Consider the following 20864-nt stretch of genomic DNA (forward strand, 5'->3'; position numbering starts at 1 on the left):
AAGGACCCCCACCCCATCCTTCTAATCCTGCAAACAAAAACCTAGGTGGGCCTTGACTTAAATCCATCATTCCACTTGCAGCTTTGTGATTTCGAATGCAGTTCAGAGTGCTAAATTAAATCTACCATGACACACTTCTCACACGTAACACACAGCCCTGAGGGCTAGAGAGCAAACTGGTATGAAATTCTGAAAACAGGGAGACATGGGGAGGCAGCAGCCTTGGAAAAGCCCCTCTGCCAACCATGAGGGAGACAGCTCAGAGGTGGCATCTGCCACCAAGGCAGCACAACTGCATCCCAGGCCTCTGGACAAAGGTACCACTCAGATTTCTCGGATGTGCAGACGTCCTTGTGCCTGACTGACACCAGCCCTAAATTAAAACCCTTCCGTCTATGTGGCATGCTAGCAGGGATGATGCGGAGAGGCTTTTAACACATGCGATCCCCACGTGAGCTGATGGAGCCGTGCAAAAGCATCCTGCCCTACAAGCACCTGAATCCCCGCCGAGCAGCTGGCCTCTGTCTACAGCTCAGTCCACAGCAAGAGATCGTTTTTTCATCCCTCTGCATGCCACTCTGAGAGCTTAGCCTTTGGCAGAAAGACAGTGCCAAGGTTCCTCCCACTGAATGCCAAGGTTCCTCCCACTCTGACTGGCATGGATAAACCAGAGTCACAAACACATAAACCGGAGTCACAAACACCACAGGCACAAGCTTCAACCAGCAAATCGATTCAGTCGGTCAACTATCCAGTACGGGCAGACGGAGACAGCAACCCTAAGCAGGTCTACTCCAAACCCTACTTAAGGAAGTTCAATGGGGCTTACTGTGTTGGGGATTGCATTCTGAGAGCTCCTGGGGAAGGAAGGGTCACAGAACAGCCATCTGCTCTCAAATCCAGGGGTACCTTAAGAGACCAACAAGGGTTTCAGGGCTGAAGCTCCCTTTGGCAGACACTCAAAAGTTCATATCCTGAAAATCCTGGCCTCTAAGTTGCGACTGGAATGGAATTTCACCGTTCTGTTGCAGACCAACACGGCCACCTCTGAACAGAAACTCCAGGCTCTGAACAGAAACTCCAGCCAAAGATCTCTGGAAACACACACACACACACACACACACACACACACACACACACCCAACTGTATGGAACAGATGCTCATTTTATGCACATGTCAGATCACCAGGCCTAAGCAATCAGCACACTGCCACAAATGCCAGAGGTACACTAGCCCCAAGTCCGCAATATCAGGCAATCGTCTAGGGCCCGGATCTGTGGCGCCTTCAGCTGTGCCCCTTCGACACGGCAACGGCGGAATCTAGCAAGAAGCACCGGGTCCTGCCCAACTGGCTCCCCTCAGCCAACACGGCCACCCTCCTCCGACACAAGAAGTTCAAGCCAATAAAAGCCAGACGCGCCCCCCCCACACCGCTGCCTTCGAAAAGGAAGATTTAAGGATACTCACTCCTTCTTCGAAGGTCCACCGCTTGCTCACTTCGTGCTCATTGTGATTGAACATTTCCTGGTGGATCTCAATGATTCTGTGGCGCATGTTTTCTATTTCAGTGATTAACTGCCGGAACACAAAGGGGAGAACCGTCAACAAAATCCAAATGGAAAACAACTCTGACTGCACCACACCTGGCGCTGGCGAGCACCCTGCCGGGAGCCGCTGGCCTGTCACCTCCAGCGGAGAACCTTGGAGAACTGCTGTCGGTCGGATGGGCCCAAAGATGGAAAATTCTTAAGACATCATTAAGAAAAAAATGGGGGGGGGGGCACTGAAATAAGCACAACACTTATTTCCCTATGAAACTGAAAATTCATTTTACCAATTTTGCATAACACATAATTTATACCGTAATGGGCATGTAGAATGATACTTTTTGGCTTATTTGGGGGATTTAAGAGTATTCATGTCTTTGGCTTCTAAAGGAAAAGCTGCAGGCGTGCCCACCGCTTGAGGGAGAGTCACCAGCTGCTGTACCCTCTGCGACCTCAGCACACGCGTCTTAATTTTTGGCCGTTTGACAGGTAGGAAGAAATAAAGACTCCAAGACAGAAAACAAAGTCTGTAATAAACAAAACAGTGTCTTGTTCAGATAGAAACACTCTCCCAAGGTCACAATGTGCAGCACAACCAGCATATCTGGATATCAAGCTGAACTTCACAACGCTGAAGACACTGAAGTGTTTAATAGTGTGTATTATCATGAAAGTTCATCAGTTGTTGCCCAAATTATTTACATGTCAAGAAAAAAGGAGTCTTGAAAATGTTCTACACGTCTACTGTATACATAGGTAAAGGTAAAGGTTCCCTTGCTCGAAAGCCAGTTGAATCCGACTCTAGGGTTGCGGTGCTCATCTCCGTTTCAAAGCCGAAGAGCCAGCGCTGTCCGAAGATGTTTCCGTGGTCACGTGGCCGGCATGACTAAACACCAAGGCGCACGGAACGCTGTTCCCTTCCCACCGCAGCGGTACCTATTTATCTACTTGTAATTTCTTGCTTTCGAACTGCTAGGTTGGCAGGAGCTGGAACTACAGATGGGCGCTCACTCTGTCATGCGGCACACTCGGGTCTCGAACTGCCGAACTACCGACCTTCCACAGCCTGCAGTTCAGCGTCTTAACCACTTGAGCCATCTATATATCCAATAGCAACGTGTGGCCCCAAGCTGCAGATACCTAAACCTGTGGGTTAGTGCCAAGCCAACACTAAAGCAGACTTTCCTGAAAACTTGGGGGACGCCTGTAGGTTTGCAGAAAAATCTGAAAACTTTAATTCATCCCGATTTTAAAAAAGCATTGTCTGAGCATGTGCAGACAGCACACGGACTGTGATTCTGTGGCCGCAGCAGTTGCCAGGAGCCAGTGTTCCCTGTAAACTGAGTTAGTGTGAGCTAGTTCACAGTTTTTTAGCCTCCTCCAGCTCACACATTTCTGTCTCAGCTCAGGAAGGAGGGCTCCAGAGCAAACTAATTTATGCAGCAGCCGAATCGCTCGCTCACAACTTTAATGCCAGCAGCTCACAAAAGTAGAACATTTGCTCACAGGACTCCACAGCTGAGAGGGAGCATTACTCTGAGTTCAGGGCAGTCCCCAGGCACCACTGCCACCAGCCTCAGGGGGTGGGGTGGGAGGCCTCAAGCCACACTGAACTCGGCAGGGGGGGGATTTCTCTGAGAGAATGGCAAGCCCCCCACTTGTCGCTTTCCAATGCTGCAGACGGTCATATTAAAAAATTCATATTGCACATTTTGAATAAAAGCCTGTCATTCATTTCACTATTCCCAAAAGGATAGATATATTAGCTACGTATTTCAGTGCTCCCCAACATTTCCCAGTTTTCACACTAGAAGGAACTAAGTGCTTTTAGACAAGGTTTGTTCTACTCATTTTACATTTCTAAAAGAGAAAATATTTCATAGGCTGTTTTTCCAGTGCTCCCCCAAATTTCCTGAAGGAAAAACTGAAAAAAAGGTCCTCAGAAAACCCCCGTGTTTTCCCCCTCTCGATTTCCCCCAGGCCTTCACATCAACTAGACAAGACAAGGTCCAGACTGCTAGTCCGCAAATGTGGTCTTCGACAGGCAGTGGTGTCACTTCGCTTAACGTAGGCCTGTCTCTCCCCATGGCTCCCTGACCCTCCCACACATCTGTTGCCCCCTAAACACTCTGGACCTAAATTTCCACATTTTATCAAGAGATCGCCCAAAGATCAGAGGCACATCTGATTCTATAGCATCCTTTGGCCCTGATCCAAACCCCCAGTAAATTTCTACCCTGGATTGCGGTCATCCCATCCAGAGACGGTGTCACTGAGGGACACACCAACGAGCAGCTTTACTGTCAGAGAGCAAGAGTGTTTGGCAAACACTCAAATAGGGGAGCCAGTGCAGACACGCCTATGTTTCTAGATAACACCAGTCTCCTGAATATATTCTCAAAACACAACTGAGAGGTGATAGGATCACCGTCTTCAAGTACTTGAAGGACTGTCGTGTGGAGGATGGGGCGGAGTTGCTTTCTGTTGCCCCAGAAGGTCAGACCAGAACCAATGGGTTGAAATTAAATCAGAAAAGCTTTTGGCTAAACATGAGGAAGAACTTCCTGACAGTTAAGAGCGGTTCCTCAGTGGAAAAGGCTTCCTCGGGAGGCGGAGGGCTCACCTTCTTGGAAGGTTTTCAAGCAGAGGCCAGATGGCCGTCTGACAGCAATGCGGATCCTGTGAACTTGGGCAGATCACGAGAAGGGAGGGCTGGAAGGCTTGCAGCCTCAGTGCTTAGGTCTGGTGGCCCTTTCTGACACGCCCAGGGAAATGCTGATCGCCACTTTGGGGGCAGGAAGCCATTTTTCTCCAGGAAAGTTTGGCCGGAGATCCTGGAGGTTTTTTGTCATCTTCTGGGCGTGGAACAGCAGTCATTATGGGAGTGGAGGGGGGGTGGTATTTGTGAATTTCCTGCCTTGTGCAGGGGGTTGGACTAGATGACCCTGGAGGTCCCAACTCTATGATTGTATGAAAAAGCACTCTGCAACTGGCTCAATCAACGACATCTGCGTCCTTTTCTGAAACCCAGACAGGGCAGGCGCTCAAGAGTACCTTAGCAGGGTCTGTTATATCTTCTGTCCCAGAAGGGAGGTCATCTCCAGGGGGCGGATCCTCCCCGCTGTGGCTGTTGGCAGAAGAGGCCAGTTCCCGACGCAGCTGAACAAACTGCTCAGTGGTCAAAATGTCCCGGGGCAGGTTATTCTGGACATGCTCTTTGAACCTGCAATGGAGCAAGGGGAGGGGCGAGAGGAGGCAGCCACGCTAGTCAGTACCGGCTTGCTAGGACAGATCATGACAAACACGCCACACTAGCCAGGAATCGCTTAAGGAATCCACGAGACGCCATCTGTACCAGTCTGAATTCGGTTCAGCGAACAGAACGCATGCTTGACGAGCTTGGGTAGGAAGGAGCTGCTATTTTAGGATCAGCATTATGTTCCACTGAAGCAAGCACACAATCCAACTCAACAGCATATTATCGACACGGTATCCCCTTTTCAAATGGGAAACGATTGGCTTGGCTTTCCGGTCATTTCTCTCACTCATTTTATGTGGATTCTCGTGATTCTTACAGGAATCAAACAGCCCTTCTCACCTTTACTTTTGTAAAAGAAAAGGCCACTAGGCAACGGCAAAAAGGGACAGTGATAGTCTTTTTGGCCTGGAGTAGAAGACCCTGAAGACCTACTTGCCGGTTCCATTTTCAAGGCTTAGTTTGGATGGGGTCCCACACCCAACGTCTGCCTTGAAGGCAGCCCCACTCTACACAGTAGAGAAATCAAACAGATTTCACTAGATTTAAACCTGGGGTTTAAAGCATTTAAAGCATCGAGGATCAACGACCTGTGTCCTAACACAACAGCCTTCTGTCATCCCTTGAGAGCTCTCTGCACATGCCCTAAGAACACCTGAGTTTAAACGCTTACTCCAAGGTTGCACCGGTGTTATAAAACAAAGGAAACTTCTCATGCGAACACCACCGATTGTGCTATTGGCCAGGTCTGTACAAGGTGGTGGTGGTTGTTTTTTAAGAAAATAAGCACAGACCTGGCAAAAATCATAACTTTACTGTTCTTACCCAGCAAAAATGATACCTTTACTACAGAAATATTCATTGCATTTATTTATTATTCGCATTCATATCCCACCCATTCCGCGGGTGTGCTCAGGGCAGGTAGCATCCTCGTTAGAATAAATACCATCTCAGTTTAAAACATTAAAACACGATAAAACATTATAACAATTAAAACAATGGGTACTGTTTGGAACAGCATCAGTTGGTGATAAAGTTCTGACCCAATGGCACAATGAGTTAACGGCCAGTTTGGTGTAGTGGTTAAGTGCGCGGACTCTAATCTGGAAGAACCGGGTTTGATTCCCCACTCCTCCACTTGCAGCTGCTGGATGACCTTGGGCAAGCTGCAGTTCTGGGAAGAGCTGTCCTTGAAAAAGAGCCGTTTCCGTCAGAGCTCTCTCAGCCCCACCTACCTCCCAGGGTGTCTGTTGTGGGGAAGGGAAAGGAGCTTGTAAGCCGCTCTGAGACTCCTTTGGGCAGTGAAGGGCGGGGTATATAAATCCAAGCTCTTCTCTTCTCTTCTCTTCTTGTTGGTCAGTAGACAGATGACAGACGGGTGACAACCACCTCAGCGAGGCCATAAATGAGCAAAGGCCAAATAAATAAATGCAAGAGTGGTCTTTATAACAAAATAAGCCGCCCAAGGGAAGCTGTAGGATCAGGTCCCTTGGAGGAGTCCTAAAAAGGGCAAAGGGAAGTTTTCAGGATGCTCGAGGCACAGGATTTGGGGTAGAGCCCCTTTCCATTCTAATGCCAAACTCATCTATTCATCCAGACTGGAAATGCAGTTAACAGCATACGATGCCTGTCACTGGCAAGGGCTCGTCACCCTATTTTATTAATGAATCACTGAACACAACTGAGTGCTGTTTTCAAAGCCACTGGACGTCTGGGCGCAGTGATTTCTCAGGTCTTTCTGAGGAGGACAACCACCCTCATCAGGAGTTGCATTTAGTGTAACTACATGGAATGTGTTTTTTTTTTTTTTTTTAAAGGAAAGAAAGAAAGAAAAGAAAGGACCACCCGGCCAGAGTCTTCACCAGAAAACTGAAACACAACAGCAAAAATCGGTCGAATAATGGTAGTCTCGGTCCTCTTACCTTTGGAAATGATGGCTGTAAAGCTGAGTGGGAATCCCCAGAATGCGTTCAAAGACGGCTGTGACAGCCTTCAGGTTACCTTCCTCGTTTTCCCAGTTGACATACATCTCCCAGAGTTTATCAGAGCGGAAATCTGTTCCTGCGGCTAACACAGCATGCTCGTAGGTCCTGGGACATAAGTGATTTAGGTGATGACAGAAATGGTTTTATCAGTACAGAGAACCCAACCCAGAAGAAGCATCTCCTGCGCCTGTTCTCTCTCAGAGCAAGCCACGGTGAAGTCACGTCGTCCACTGAGACACTTCGCAGCTCCTTAAGCAGGATTCATAGTTTTTACTGGGACTAGTTAGAGTCAAGTCCAGCAGCACTTTGGAGACCAACAAGACTTTGAGGGTATAAGTGAGCGGAGACTCTCAAAAATTTATAACCCCCAACATCTTCTTTTTGGTCTCTAAGGTGTTAGTGGGCTTGAATCGAGCTGTTATTCTGCATTCCAACATGGCTACCCTCTGAACCAGTGCTCCCTCTAAGCCGCGGAGTCCTGCGAGCAAAAATTCTACTTTGTGAGCCACTGGCATTGAAGTTGTGAGCGAGCCATTTGGCTGCTGCATAGCTTAGTTGGCTCTGGGGCCATCCTTCCTGAGCGAAGACATAAAACGTGTGAGCTGGAGGCTAACATACCGTGAGCTAGCTCACACTAACTCAGCTTAGAGGGAACACTGCTAGTCTGAACTAGGGATGTGCATTTCGGGATCCCGAACCGAAAAAAAAGCCGAAAATAACGTTTTTCGGCTTTTTTCGGCTTTTGCAATCCCGAAATGGCTTCCTATGCGTTTTTCCGAATCCCGAAAAAAAAATCCCGAAAAAATTCGGGTCCATTATAACCAATGGGGCCATTGAAGTCAATGGCAAAAAACCTCTTGAAACTTTGCGGGGGGCTGGGGGGGAGGACCCCCTGGTCCAATCTTCTTGAAACCTGGTGGGCATGTTGGGGAGAGGTTCCAGTAACCACCCCCCAAGTTTGGAGCCTCTCCCTCTTTCCCCCTCCTAGGGGTCTGCAAAAAGGAAAGTAAAAGGTAAAAATCCCATTGAAATGCATTGCCGCCGAATTTCGGCGGCAAACCGGGAATACAGCAAGCTGATCTGGGGGGACTGGGGGCACCCTCTTTGGATGCCCCTGGAATCGGACCCCCTGGGCCAATCTTCTTGAAACTTTGGGGGTCTTTCGGGAAGAGGCATGAGCAGCCACTGTCCAAATTTGGAGCCTCTACCCCCTCCCCCCCAGCCCCCTGTAAAGTTTCAAGAGGTTTTTTGCCATTGACTTCAATGGCCCCATTGGTTATAATGGACCCGAATTTTTCGGGTTTTCCGAAAATTTTCGGATATCTATGCTTTACCGAATTAGATATTCGGGTTTTTTCAGGTTTCCCGAAAAAATTCGGGTTCAATAAACCCGAATCCGAATTTTACCGAATTTTTTTTTTTTGCACATCCCTAGTCTGAACCCAGGGGTCATTTCCTGCAGGAGCGCACAGGAGCGGAGCTCCGGCAGTAAAGAGCCCAGGGGGCGGGCACATGCAACAAGCCCCAACCCCTGCTCCCAGCAGCCCCGGGCCATAAGGAGCAAGAAGCAGCCAGGTAGGTTGCAGAGCCCCCCCCCCAAAGTTAGCAATCCAAAACAGTCCAGTGGCACCCTTAAGGCCAAGGTTTATTCAAGTACAAGCTCTCCCTCCTCTGCGAGGGCAGATCTGCACGTTCCCCCCCCCCCAATAGCTAGCCATCCAAAACAGTCCAGTGGAGCCTGAGCAGTGGGTGTTGCCTTCTGACACACTTCCGGTGATGTCAGGGGGTGTGGCATATGCAAATAGGTTATGCTAATGAGTTGTGTTAATGAGCTCCTGCACCTCTTTCTATGAAATGACCCCTGTCTGAACCTATCTTTAAGACGGATAACATTTGAATGAACACGTGAAGCGGCCTTCTACTGAATCAGACCATCAAAGTCAGTGTTGTCTACTCAGACTGGCAGCAGCTCTCCAAAGTCTCAGGCAGAGGTCTCTCACGTCACCTGCTAAACTGATCCTTTCATCTGGAGAGGCCGGGGATTGAACCTGGGATCCTGCACAGGCAAAGCAGAGGCTCTACCACTGAGCCATCACCCCTCCCCTCAGAAGCCATATTAAGTTGAAAAATTATACAGTGCTAAATTATGGAGGGGGGAGGTAAGAACATCCCAAGATCATTTTTCCTTCCAGTCTGTATCCAGAATAGGGTTCCCAAGTACCTACCGATGATCCGGCAGGGGACACATGCTTCCCCGCCGGAAGATTCTTGCTTGGAACACAGGCGCTGCACTATTCTGTCGCCCAGACATGACGTAGGCACGTAGCTGGGCGACACTCTAGTAATGGGACTGGAAACTTGATGGTACCATCGAGTTTCCAGCCCCACTGCTAAAGCATTGCCCACCTATGTGCCTACGTCACGTCTGGGCGATGGAATAGTGCAGCGCCTGTGTTTTTCCCGCGGGAATGGTCCCACGAAGAACTATACATCCCCCGCCGAATTAAGGTAAGTACTTGGGAGCCCTGATCCAGAACAAGTCAATCTTTGCATTTCTGAGTAGAACCACATCTGTCTTTTACTTCTCCAATGCAAGAGGCAACCGAAGCTGATACAACTCAGCCACCAAAAGATGTCATAACTCAGAATGCTCCATAGTATGGACACATTTTGGACTTGCTCATTTTTGAAGCCATTTCGGTTCTCGTTTAATACTGGGATAGGACATCTATTTAGTACATTTACTGATCCCCTTTCAACCATAACTGGCCCCCAAGGAAGTTCAAAATACCATACAAAAAAGGATGTTTAAAAACCTTAAAACAATTGTAGCACCTGTAAGAGGTGTCACCTTTCAACCAATTTTCTATATTTCAGATTTCCAAATGAGTGAAAAAGGATCAGATGGTCCTCCCAACAATGACTGGCAACATAATAACTTAAGAAAACCTTTCTCATAATTTTTTTTGGGGGGGTTGGGGGGAGATAGCTATGTGAAGCCAGTAGTGATAAGTACAATACGACTGACTGAACCCAGATCATGAATCAACTAAACGCATCTTTCATAGTTGACCAGCCTACTTGCAACTTAGTAAAGAGTCCACATACTAAACATCTTTCTTATCAGCCCTAGTGAGAGGAAAAATTAATGTCTGTCCTATCTGGACACCTCTTTGCTGAAAAGGCTGGCATTCCTACCGGCAGGCCATGAAAAAGCTCCACGGTGGTGCCTGAAATGTTCCACTGTGAATGACTCCTATGTATAGCATGTGTTAAAATCTGCTATACATGTCCTCGACTGGGGCCGGGGCCTTCTCAGTCCTGGCCCCCGCCTGGTGGAACGCTCTGCCAGAAGACATCCATGCCCTGTGGGAGCTGTTACCTTTTCGCAGGGCACGCAAGGCAGAGATGTTCCCCCGGGCCCTCGATTGAGGACAGCGACAGGGCTTCTTTGGCACTCTTACGTAATCTCCCCAACCCTCGTAACCCCCCCCCCCGAGCCTGTTTCCAGGGAAGGGCAGCCTAGTAAATCTAATTTAATAAATAAATAATAAATAAATATATAGTCTTCCCCCTGATTGATCTCAACAACAGTTTATCTGATTCCCAGAACAGGAAGAGAAGCCAAGAGCTAAGACCACTGCCAATGAGAGTAAAGAACTAACCAAGGTGCAAACCAGAGCCAGGAACACGGACTCTAATCTGGGAGAACCGGGTTTGATTGCCCACATGCAGCTGCTGGTGTGACCTTGGGTCAGTTACAAGTTCTTTCAGAGCTGTTCTCTCACGAGCAATTCTCGAAAGCGCTCTCTCACCCCCACCTACCTCACAAGGTGTCTGTGGTGGGGAGGGGAAAAGAAAGGAGATTGTAAGCTGCTCTGAAATTCCTTTGGGTAGTGAAGGGTGGGGTATAAATCCAATCTCTTCTTCTACCCTTCAGACTGGGATATAAGGACTCAGGGACATCCATTCCAACTTGTATCTGATGAAGTGAGCTTTGACCAATAGTCTTGGTCTCGAAGCTGGTGGACTTGAATCGCGCTCTTAACAGAATTCCATCCAACTGAGCTCATGTGGCAACTACTCACTTACCCCCGAATGGTCCCAACAGTTTCGGAGTCACTGGTATCCAGAGTCTCCTTGAGGAAGTTTATGTAATGGATCCAGAGATCAACGCTGAGAGGTATGGCCTGGAGCCCTCTCCGGTACACCTACAAAGAAAACACCAACAAGCTGTCCTCGGAGTCGTTACTCAGGTCCTAAGAGAGCGGCAACACTGTGTTATCCGGTGAACCTTAAGAAATACTAATGTACTGGAATTTTGTTTAAATAATCTACCATTACCATTTGGGTGGAGGTTGGCTAGAACATGGCAATGTTCTGATCTCCACGTGCGGAGTCTTGATCTTCACAGCGCAGCGGGGTCCCTGCGTCTGACCAGGCTGTGTGGGCAGGCTTTGGGGTACAGACCATAGGGCACAGACCCTTTAGAGCACCAATGACAGCGTCTGACCAAAAATGCAATAAGACGTAGCAATTGTGACCAGCAAACCAACCACAGCGTTTGAATTTTGAGAAATAATAAATGTATAATAACGTGACAGAAAAGCCCTGCCCTACTTGTTAAGCTGCAGTGTAATGCAGACGCTTGCACTGCAAAGCTTGACAAACTGTGGAAGAGGGTTAACGCACCTGCCAACAAAGAGAGAAGATATTAGCTCCAAGTGCCACGAGGAGTGACAAGTGCAAACAGAAAGCCCTGCCTGGCTGGCCAAAAAGCTGGCAAGGATTATCTCAGGAGCGGGCTGGTCGCTGATCACCTTACAGGACCCAGGAGGAAACGGCTGCCACTACGTACCTCATCTGACTGCTTCATGTTGCTGTGCCGCTTTTCAAGGTCCGCGTATTTTTTCCAATAGCCATAACAATACGGGTAGTGTGTGAAAAAACTGTCAAAGGCTTTCCTGGCGGCTAGTAGGTGGTTCTGGGAAGAAGAGACAGTTGGATTTCAGTATGTTCAGACCTCACAAAGAGCTCTCAAAAGTAAAAGCCAGCTGATGTAGTGGTTAAGCCAGTTTGGTGTAGTGGTTAAGTGTGTGGACTCTAATCTGGGAGAACCGGGTTTGATTCCCCACTCCTCCACTTGCACCTGCTGATGTGACCTTGGGACAGTCACAAGCTCTGGCACAGCTGTTCTTGAAAAAGAGCAGTTTGTGTCAGAGTTCTCTCAGCCCCACCCACCTCACAGGGTGTCTGCTGTGGGGAGGGGAAGGGAGAGGAGTTTGTCAGCCACTCTGAGACTCCAAGTGAAGGGCGGGGTATAAATCTAATCTCTTCTTCTTCTTCTTCTTACCTTGGAACCAATGCTCCCTCTAAGCTGTGGAGTCTTGAGAGCTACTGGCATGAAAGTTGTGAGCAAGGGATTTGGCTACTGCATGAATTCGTTAGCTCTCGAGCCCGCCTTCCTGAGCTAAGACAAAAACTTGTGAGCTGGAGGCTAAAAAACTGTGAGCTGGCTCACACTAACACAGCTTAGAGGGAACCATTTATGTATTATTTAGTCGTTTATACTCTGCATTGCTCCCAATTGGGAACCCAAAACAGCTTACAGCACTGCAGCTCACCACTCCTCCCTTTTCTCCTCACAACCACCACACGAGGCAAGTCAGGCTGGAAGACAGTGACAGGCCCCAGGTCACCACCACATGTTTTGCCATCTCTATTTATTTGCTTACTTCGTCCATACCCTGCCTTCCTCCCCAATGGGGGACCCAAAGCAGCTGACGTCCTTCTCCTCTCCTCCCTCAACCAGATGCCCCTGGAGGTCCCTTCCGACTCTATGATTCCACCATTCCCTTTTATCCTCCCAACAGCCCTGTAAGGTAGGCCAGGCCGAGTGTGTGTGACTGGCCCAGGGTCATCCAGTGAGCTCCTGCGGCAGAGAGGGGATCTGAACTTGGGTCTTCTGGATCCCAGCCTAACACTTCAACCACTACAATATGTTGGCTCTCCTTCGGTGGCGGGGGGGGGGAGGGGGACGACCTTAAAAATGTTTTAGTCCAAGAGCACACAAAACCAGGGTTTTCCACCTGCCATTGACACAAACGATCAAAAAAGAATTTTCAAAACACTGGACAAGTATGAATCACCTCCCAACAAGGAACCAGTGAGTTCAAGTTGTTTTTTTAACTAAATTTCACACTATACCAGACATTAAATGTAAATGGCAAGATTCCACTGCCCTGTAGCTCTTAAAAATCTACTTTGGCCCCGGTCACACGGGCCGGATATCGCAGGGGGGAGGCGTGGCTAATTGCCCCAGAGGAAACTAACGTGTGGCCGCCTGAGCCCCGGTTGAGATCCCCCCGTGGTTAGGGGGGAGATGCCAACCAGACAGGTATCCTGCAGCGCGGCACAGAAACTGCTCTTTTTCAAGGACAGCTCTTATCAGAACTACGGCTTGCCCAAGGTCACATCAGCAAGTGCAAGTGGAGGACTGGGGAATCAAACCCGGTTCTCCCAGATTAGAGTCCGCGCACTTAACCACTATGAAGAAGAAGAAAGGAGGAGGTGGAAGAGATTGGATTTATACCCCGCCCTTCACTTCAAGTCTCAGAGCGGCTCACAAACTCCTTTCCCTTCCCCTCCCCACAACAGACACCCTGTGAGGGAGGCGGGGCTGAGAGAGCTTTGACAGAAACTGCTCTTTTTCAAGGACAGCTCTTGTCAGAACTAGGGCTTGCCCAAGGTCATCCAGCCAGGTGCATGTGGAGGAGTGGGGAATCAAACCCGGTTCTCCCAGATTAGAGTCCGCCTGCACTTCACCACGACACCAAACCGGAAGAGAATGACAAAGGTCGAGATAATATACCAAAGCAGCGGCTACCAGTGTTCGGCACTTGGGGACACCAGATCCAGGGCCACTCACCTCTTGTTCTACAAACTGCAGGAGATAGACCCAGCCTGTGAAATCCTGTGGGTTTGTCTCAACGACCTTCCAGAACTTGTCAAACTCAGGAGGGAACGAAGGCTCGGGATCAGCAGTCTTTTCGGCCTCTGTGTCTGCCACTTCACTCTCCTGGGGCTTCTCTTCCTGGGGAGGGGTCCCGGGAGAGTTGTCGGGGGACTGCTCCATCTCCGTGACGCTCATTATTTCCGTGCTGAAGTCGGCCAGCTGCTCACTCTTAGCTTCGGTGGCCTTGCCCATGCTCTCGCTCTCCACGTGGCTCTCGTCCCCCTGAGGATCCTCACTCTGCATAGCGACCGAAGCGGCTCTCGTGCGGTTAGAAGATAGCCTGTTGAAGAGTAGAAGATAATCACTGACAGTCAAGACCGGATTCCCAAAACAAGGGCGCCTGACCTCCTCAGCAGTGGACGGAGGACGACAAAGAGCGTGGGGAACAAAAACAAAAAAAGGGACTTGCCCCAAGTCAACCTGCACATCATTGTGTGTGTGTGAAGAGTCTGGTATACGAGCACAGATACCATACACCTAAAACCATCGAACTATCTTGCTGCCACTAACCTGGTCTAATTCGTGAGGGGAGTACTGTGGTAAATGAACACTGAACAGCCCTCGTTCCTATTCTTCTGGCAGAGGTGCCATTTGAGCAAGGCAAAACTAGTAAGAACTGTGTATGGCCTCCTCCTCCAGCTGAGCTGGTTGGATAAATCTGAAGCTTTGAGAGGGGGGGCAACAAACACGTCAGGGAGAGCAGCAATCAGAGTCTCCGACTGAGATCTGGATTCAAACCTTCACTCAGTCATAAAGCCCACTGGGTAATGTTGGTACTTACCTCCAAAGCCCTACACGGCCAGGGGCCAGCATACCTTCGAGACCGCCTCTCCCCATAGAGCACTGAGGTCCACCAATCAGCATCTTTCGGTGGTCCCCGGCCCCAGGAACGTCCAACTTGCCTCGACCGGGACCAGGGCTTTTTCGGCCCTGGCCCCTGCCTGGTGGAATGAGCTCCCGAGTGAGGTCAGCGCCCCTGCGGGATTTATTACAATTCCACAGGGCCTGAAAGATGGAGCTCTTCCGCCGGGCTTTTGGTCGAGGCAGCGGGCGTTCCCCCCCCCCTTGGGCCGGCCCCCACTTAGAGCCTGGGCCGGCCCCTCACTTACAGCTTGGGTCGGCCCCTCACTTACAGCTTGGGTCGGCCCCCATTTACAGCCTGGGTCAGAGACCCTAAATTTAACAGATCTCTGGGAAAATATTAGAAGATGGGAGACAGCTGTCCTCAACCAAAAGCCTGACAGAACATCTCTGCATTGCAGGCGAGACAGATCGCACTAGCTAAAGCAGCCCAAATGGTCCCACCTCAAGGGGGGGAAGGAAAAAAAATCCAGATTTCTGGACTGATCTTGCCACAGGGACAGATCCTCCTAAACCCCAAATCTTCAAAGCCAACACAGCTTTTATAGTGGGCTTTTTCCAACCTACAATCAGGGAGTGCCATCCCGCCCCTGAGGGTCATGCATCCTTCCCGTGATGATCTCCAACTCCGTAGGACCGGAGGCTCGAGGAAAGCTTTGTTTACATCATTTTAGTCAAGCCCAGGCAACAGAGGGTCAAACCTTGGTGAGGCACCCTCCCACGCTGCTTTCTGAACATGACAGTATAAAAATTACTAACTTGTAATCAAGATTCTAGATGATGGTTTGTATGGACACCCCTGTAAATGAGTCGGTGGAGCCACCAGTGTTTGCCTGCAAGGGAGACGCAGCCCAAACCATGCTTTCAGAACAAAAAGAAAAACCCTCGTTTCACAATTTTTGCAGAGATGAAAAGAAGGTGCTTCGCAAGGCAAGGCAAGGCAGTTCATTAAAAGCCACTCTCCAATGCAGAGTGAGAAAACTTTCAGGCTTCGCAAAGCTTTTCTTCTGAACAAATGGAAAAGGTTATTAGCTCTCAAGTAGGAAAGGGTAACATCAGCCTTGACTCTCAGCTTTCATTTCTACACAGACAGCATAAAAATAATCTCCAGCCCTCAGAGTTTGAGGTTTGACGATATCAAAAGCATGATGTGGAACGCCTAAAGCTTGTTGTGAACATATGAGGAGCCCAGCTGGATCAGACCACTGGTTCATCCAGTCCAGCATCCTTGCTTACACTGTGGTCAACCAGCTCCTCTGGAGGTCCAACAACAGGGCATAAAGCCTTCATGAGAACATCAGACGAGCCCTGCTGGATCAGACCAGTGAGGGTCCACCTAGTAGAGCATCCCGTCTCACACAGGGGCCAACCAGTTCCTCTGGAGGGCCAACCATAGGGCACAGAGGCTGAGGCCTTCATTAGAATATGAGAGCACAGCTGGATCAGACCAGTGGTCTATCTAGCCCAGCATCCTGTCTCACACCGTTGTCCTCCAGTTACACTGGAGGACCAACAACTGGCCACAGAGGCTGAGGCCTTCCCCGATGTTGCCTCCTGGTACTGGTATCCAGACATTTACTCCCTCTAAATATAGAGGTTCACTATAGTTACCACGCCCAGTAGCCACTGGTAGAGCTATCCCTTTATGAATCCGTCCAGCCCCCTTTTAAAGCTGTCTATTCCTACGGCCATCAGTACATCCTGTGGCAGCAAATTCCACATTTTAATCACTTGTTCAAAGAAGCATTTCCTTTTCTTTGTCCTTTGAATGTACTGCCCACCAACTTCATTGGATGCCCTCGAGTTCTAATATTTGGGGAGAGGGAGAAAAAGCGCTTTGTTCGCTCTCTCTGCCCTGTGCACAATTGTATAAACCTCTATCATACACCACCCAGCCAGCCACCTCTTTTCTAAACTGAAGATCTCGAGTCTTCAAGCCTCTCCCAATCCTCAGCAAACCAGGCCAATACACTGCTCACCTACAGTTCCAGATCATTTACAAACAAATTAAATAGCACCAGCCCCCAAAACAATCCCTATGGGTCCCTACTGACTACTACCTGCAACTGCAAGAACTATTTATTTCTAACATTTGTTTCCTGTTGTTCAACCATTTTTTATTCCATAAGAGGACCCATCCTCTTATCACATGACTTCTTACTCGAGAGTCTTTGGTGAGGTATCTTGTCAATGGCCCTTCGAAAGGCCAAGTATATGCTGCCTCCTGAGTCACTGGTGCCTACATGCTTGTTCACTTATGCAAATAACTCCAAAAGGTTGGTGCGGCAGGACTCTACTTTGCAGAAGTCATGCTAATTCTCTCCCAGCAGGCTCTGTTTCTCCAAGAACCTAATACTTCTGAATTTGATTACGGTATCTACTAAATTGCTTGGGACAGATATTAGGCCAACTGGCCCTGCAATTTCCTGGTTCCCTTCTGGACCTCTTTACAAAGATCAGTGTAACATTTGCTACTCTCCAGTATTCTAGTACAGTAGCTGATTTTAGTGGTAAGTTGCATACCTGTGCCCCAAAAAGCCTTGCACCCAGCAGAACACCATCTACTGGAAATCCCACCCCCACCCCCCGGGCACAAGACGTCCGTCCTTGCCTCAACCAGAGCCAGGGCTTTCTCGACTCTGGCCTCAGCCTGGTGGAATGAGCTCCCAATGGACATCAAGGCCCTTGTGCGACCTATTACAGTTCCGCAGGGCCTTTAAAATGGAGCTATTCCATCGGGCCTTTGGCTGAACTAGTGGATGCCCAATCGATCTGGCCCCTCTGAGTTCCAACGGTGACTATTCTACCATTCTGGGAACCTGCATCTATCCTGGCAGATACCATAAGCTTTGGAAATCACAGAATCTTAGAGTTGGAAGGGGCCATACAGACATACAGACCATCTAGTGCAACCTCCTGCCCAATGCAGGACCAGCCTAAAGCATTTCTGACAAATATTCGTCCAGCCTCTTCTTGAATGCTGCCAGTGAAGGGGAGCTAACCACCTCCCTGGGCAGCTGATTCCACCTTTGAACCACTCTGACTGTGAAAAAGGTTTTCCTAATATCCAGCCGATACCTTTCTGCACGTCATTTAAATCCGTTGCTTTGGGTCCTATCCTCTGCTGCCAATCTTGTGATTGAGTTGGAATTTAGAATAGCTGTTTTAGGGCTTTTAATCTGTTCTATTCTCTTTTCCGTATATTCTATGCTGTAACCCGCCCTGAGCTCACTTGCTGGGAGGGTGGGATAAAAATTGAATTAATTAAATAAATAAATACACAGATCAGTAGATCACCAATCTCACATTTGAGCTCCCTAAGAACTCACGGGTGTATTGCCATCAGGACCTGAAGACTCACTGGTTTTTAAGGTTCTCCAACAGGTCTAAAACTTCGTATCATGATACCTTGATTTGACTCAGTTCTTCAGACTCCCTTCCTGGAAATAGTGGCTGTAGAAGGGGTACATGGCCCCACACTTTCCACAGTGAACACAGAGGCCAAAAAATAAAAAATAATTTTGCTTCTCTGCCATCTCCCTATCTTCCTTCAGCAATCCTTTTATTCCTTGGTGATCTCAACTCCTCTGGCTGTTTTCCCACTCCAGGTTTATTTAAATAAATGTTTGTTTTGTCTTGATGCTTTCAGCCGTCTGCTCCTCAGATTCTCTTTTTGCATGCCAACTAACTTGCACTTCTTTCACCAGACACTGTGCTCCCTTCATTAGGGCAGACCTTCCATTTTTTAGAAGAAGCCTTTTTGCTTTTTATCATTTCCTTGACTTGGGTCGTTAAGCTTGGAGGCATTATTTTGGATTTGGCTGTACGTTTCCTAACCAAGGGAATATATTCTATCTGGGTTTCTGTTCGTGGTGTGTTGTTTTTTTAAAAGAGCTTCCAAGCATACTCTAGGGATTTGACTCTCTTGTTTCCCCTTTGGCTTCCTTTTAACTATTCTTTCGGAAACAAATCTTCACGTTTTGGACTTTACAGGTAACTTTCCATTGACGAGAATGCTGAACTTAATCCCTCTCAAGCCCCGCTCAGAACCAAGTCCATTTTGTTTTTTACAGGTTAAGATGAAAGACGATCAGTCAAACACAGAAGAAGCTGAAGAACTTATTGTTACTAATAAAAGATTAATTTACTAACAAAGATACCACTCACCACTTTTCTTAATCCCGCTATATGCCCTCCCTTTTTTTCTGAAAAATTTAAAGCAATAAAATTCTCCCCTTTTTAGGAGAGTTAACTATATATATATATATAAAAAAGAACCAAGTCCAAGATCACCACCCCTTTGGCGGGCTCTCTGACCAACTGTTCCAGTGCACAGTCATTCACGATTTCTAGGAATCTCATTTCTACAGCATGACTCACACATACGTTTACCCAATCAAAGTGAAGGTAGTTGAAATTCTCCAGTATCATAACACCATCCACTTCAGTCACCTCCTTTATTTCCTTCTCCAACTCAAGATGAGCCTCAAGGGTTTGATCAGTTGGGTGATGATGCACTCCCCACTTTTAAACAACTCATAGGTTGTTCCCACCAGTATCCCTTCTGCTGGGGAGTGCATAACTCTAATTAGCTTATTTGGTTCTATATTCTCTTCGATGTGTAAGTCAAGCCCTCTCTGGCCTGCCCCTAGAGCTGGTCCCCAGGGATAAACCTATCCTGTTGTTTTCCCTGTTCAACCATGTTTCTGAGATACTGGCTATGTTTCAATTCTCACTTAGCACCAGGCACTCCAGCTCACCCATCTTGGACAGGAGGCTTCTAGCGCTGGCATGCAGACATTGATAATGCTTTCATGAGTCCACTGATCTGAAGAAATGAGCAGGGACTCACACAAGCCCCTCCCCTGCCACAAATGTCGTTAGTCTTTAAAGTGTTCCTGGACTCTGGCTCTTTTCTCCTGCTGCAGCTTTTCTACTGAGCTATGCCTCATGAAAGCTCACACCTGACCATGAATTTGGTTAGTCTTCAAGGTGCTGCTGGACTCTGGCTCTTTTCTTCTGCTGCAGACACAGATTAACGCAGCCACCCACCTTGATCTATTATTCTTATAAGGTACCTGAAGAAGGGACTGCGGTGACCCATGCAAGCTCCTCCCCCTGCCACAAATGCTGCTAGTTTTTAAGGTGTTGCTGGGACTCTGGCTCTTTTCTCCTACTACAACCTTTTGACTGAGCCATGTCGAGAAAGCTCACGCATGATCAGGAATTTGGTTAGCCTTTCACGTGCTGCTGGAACTCTGGCTCTTTTCTGCTGCTGCAGATGCAGACTAACGCGGCCACCCACCTTGATCTATTATTCTTATAAGCAGGGGTCATTTCCTGCAGAAGCGCACAGGCGCAGAGCTCCGGCAGTAAAGAGCCCAGGGGGCGGGCACATGGAACAAGCCCCACCCCCTGCTCCCAGCAGCCCTCAGTCAGAGCAAGGAGCAGCCAGGAAAGTTGCAGAGCTCCCCCCCATAGCTAGCTATCCAAAACAGTCCAGTGGCACCTTTAAGACCGGGTTTTATTCAAGTACAAGCTCTCCCTCCTCTGAGAGGGCAGATCTGCAGGTTCCCAATAGCTAGCAATCCAAAAGAGTCCATTGGAGCCTGAGCGGTGGGTGTTGCCTTCTGACACACTTCCAGCGATGTCAGGGGGTGTGGCATATGCAAATGAGTTATGCTAATGAGCTCCTGCACCCTTGCTTAATGATGTCAGGGGGTGTGGCCAATGTCCCCTCTAAGCTGAGTTAGTGTGAGCTAGCTCACAGTTTTTAAGGCTCAGGCTCAGACATTTTTGTCTTAGCTCAGGAAGGATGTCTCCAGAGCAAACTAATTTATGCAGCAGCCAAATCACCTGCTCACAACTTTAATGCCAGTAGCTCACAAAGTAGAATTTTTGCACACAAGACTCCATAGCTTAGAGGGAACATTGGGTGTGGCCTATGCAAACGAGCTATGCTAACGAGCTCCTGCACCCTTGCTTATAAGGCACCCCCTTGCCACGAATGTTGCTAGTCTTGAAGGTGCTGCTGAGATCTGGCTCTTTCCTACGGTAGTATCGCCGCCGCCGCCGCCGCCAGACTCACGGGGCCGCCCATCTTGGTCCGCCTCCAGGCGGGCAGCCAGACACGCGGAGCCAGCTCCTCCCCCCACCCCACCCCACCCCTGGAGGCGGGGGGAGGTCACCAGAGACTCCC

The 20864-nt window shown here is 48.7% G+C and overlaps 1 protein-coding gene across 1 annotated transcript in view; it reads right to left on the reverse strand.

The window, feature by feature from the left end:
• The window catches only part of PRPF39 (pre-mRNA processing factor 39), a 41884-nt gene that overhangs the window by 20787 nt on the left and 233 nt on the right, over positions 1-20864 (reverse strand). Inside the window, exons 2-7 of the mRNA XM_015426654.1 lie at positions 13718-14084; positions 11648-11773; positions 10882-11000; positions 6727-6894; positions 4603-4771; positions 1469-1576 (exon numbers count right to left, since the gene is read on the reverse strand). Of these exons, the coding sequence (XP_015282140.1) occupies positions 1469-1576; positions 4603-4771; positions 6727-6894; positions 10882-11000; positions 11648-11773; positions 13718-14047 (1020 nt within the window). The 5' untranslated portion in view covers positions 14048-14084. The remainder of the gene's footprint in view (positions 1-1468; positions 1577-4602; positions 4772-6726; positions 6895-10881; positions 11001-11647; positions 11774-13717; positions 14085-20864) is intronic.

This window comes from Gekko japonicus, unplaced genomic scaffold (genome assembly GCF_001447785.1).
Source record: "Gekko japonicus isolate JY-2015 unplaced genomic scaffold, Gekko_japonicus_V1.1 scaffold2117, whole genome shotgun sequence".
In the NCBI taxonomy this organism is placed as follows: domain Eukaryota; kingdom Metazoa; phylum Chordata; class Lepidosauria; order Squamata; family Gekkonidae; genus Gekko; species Gekko japonicus.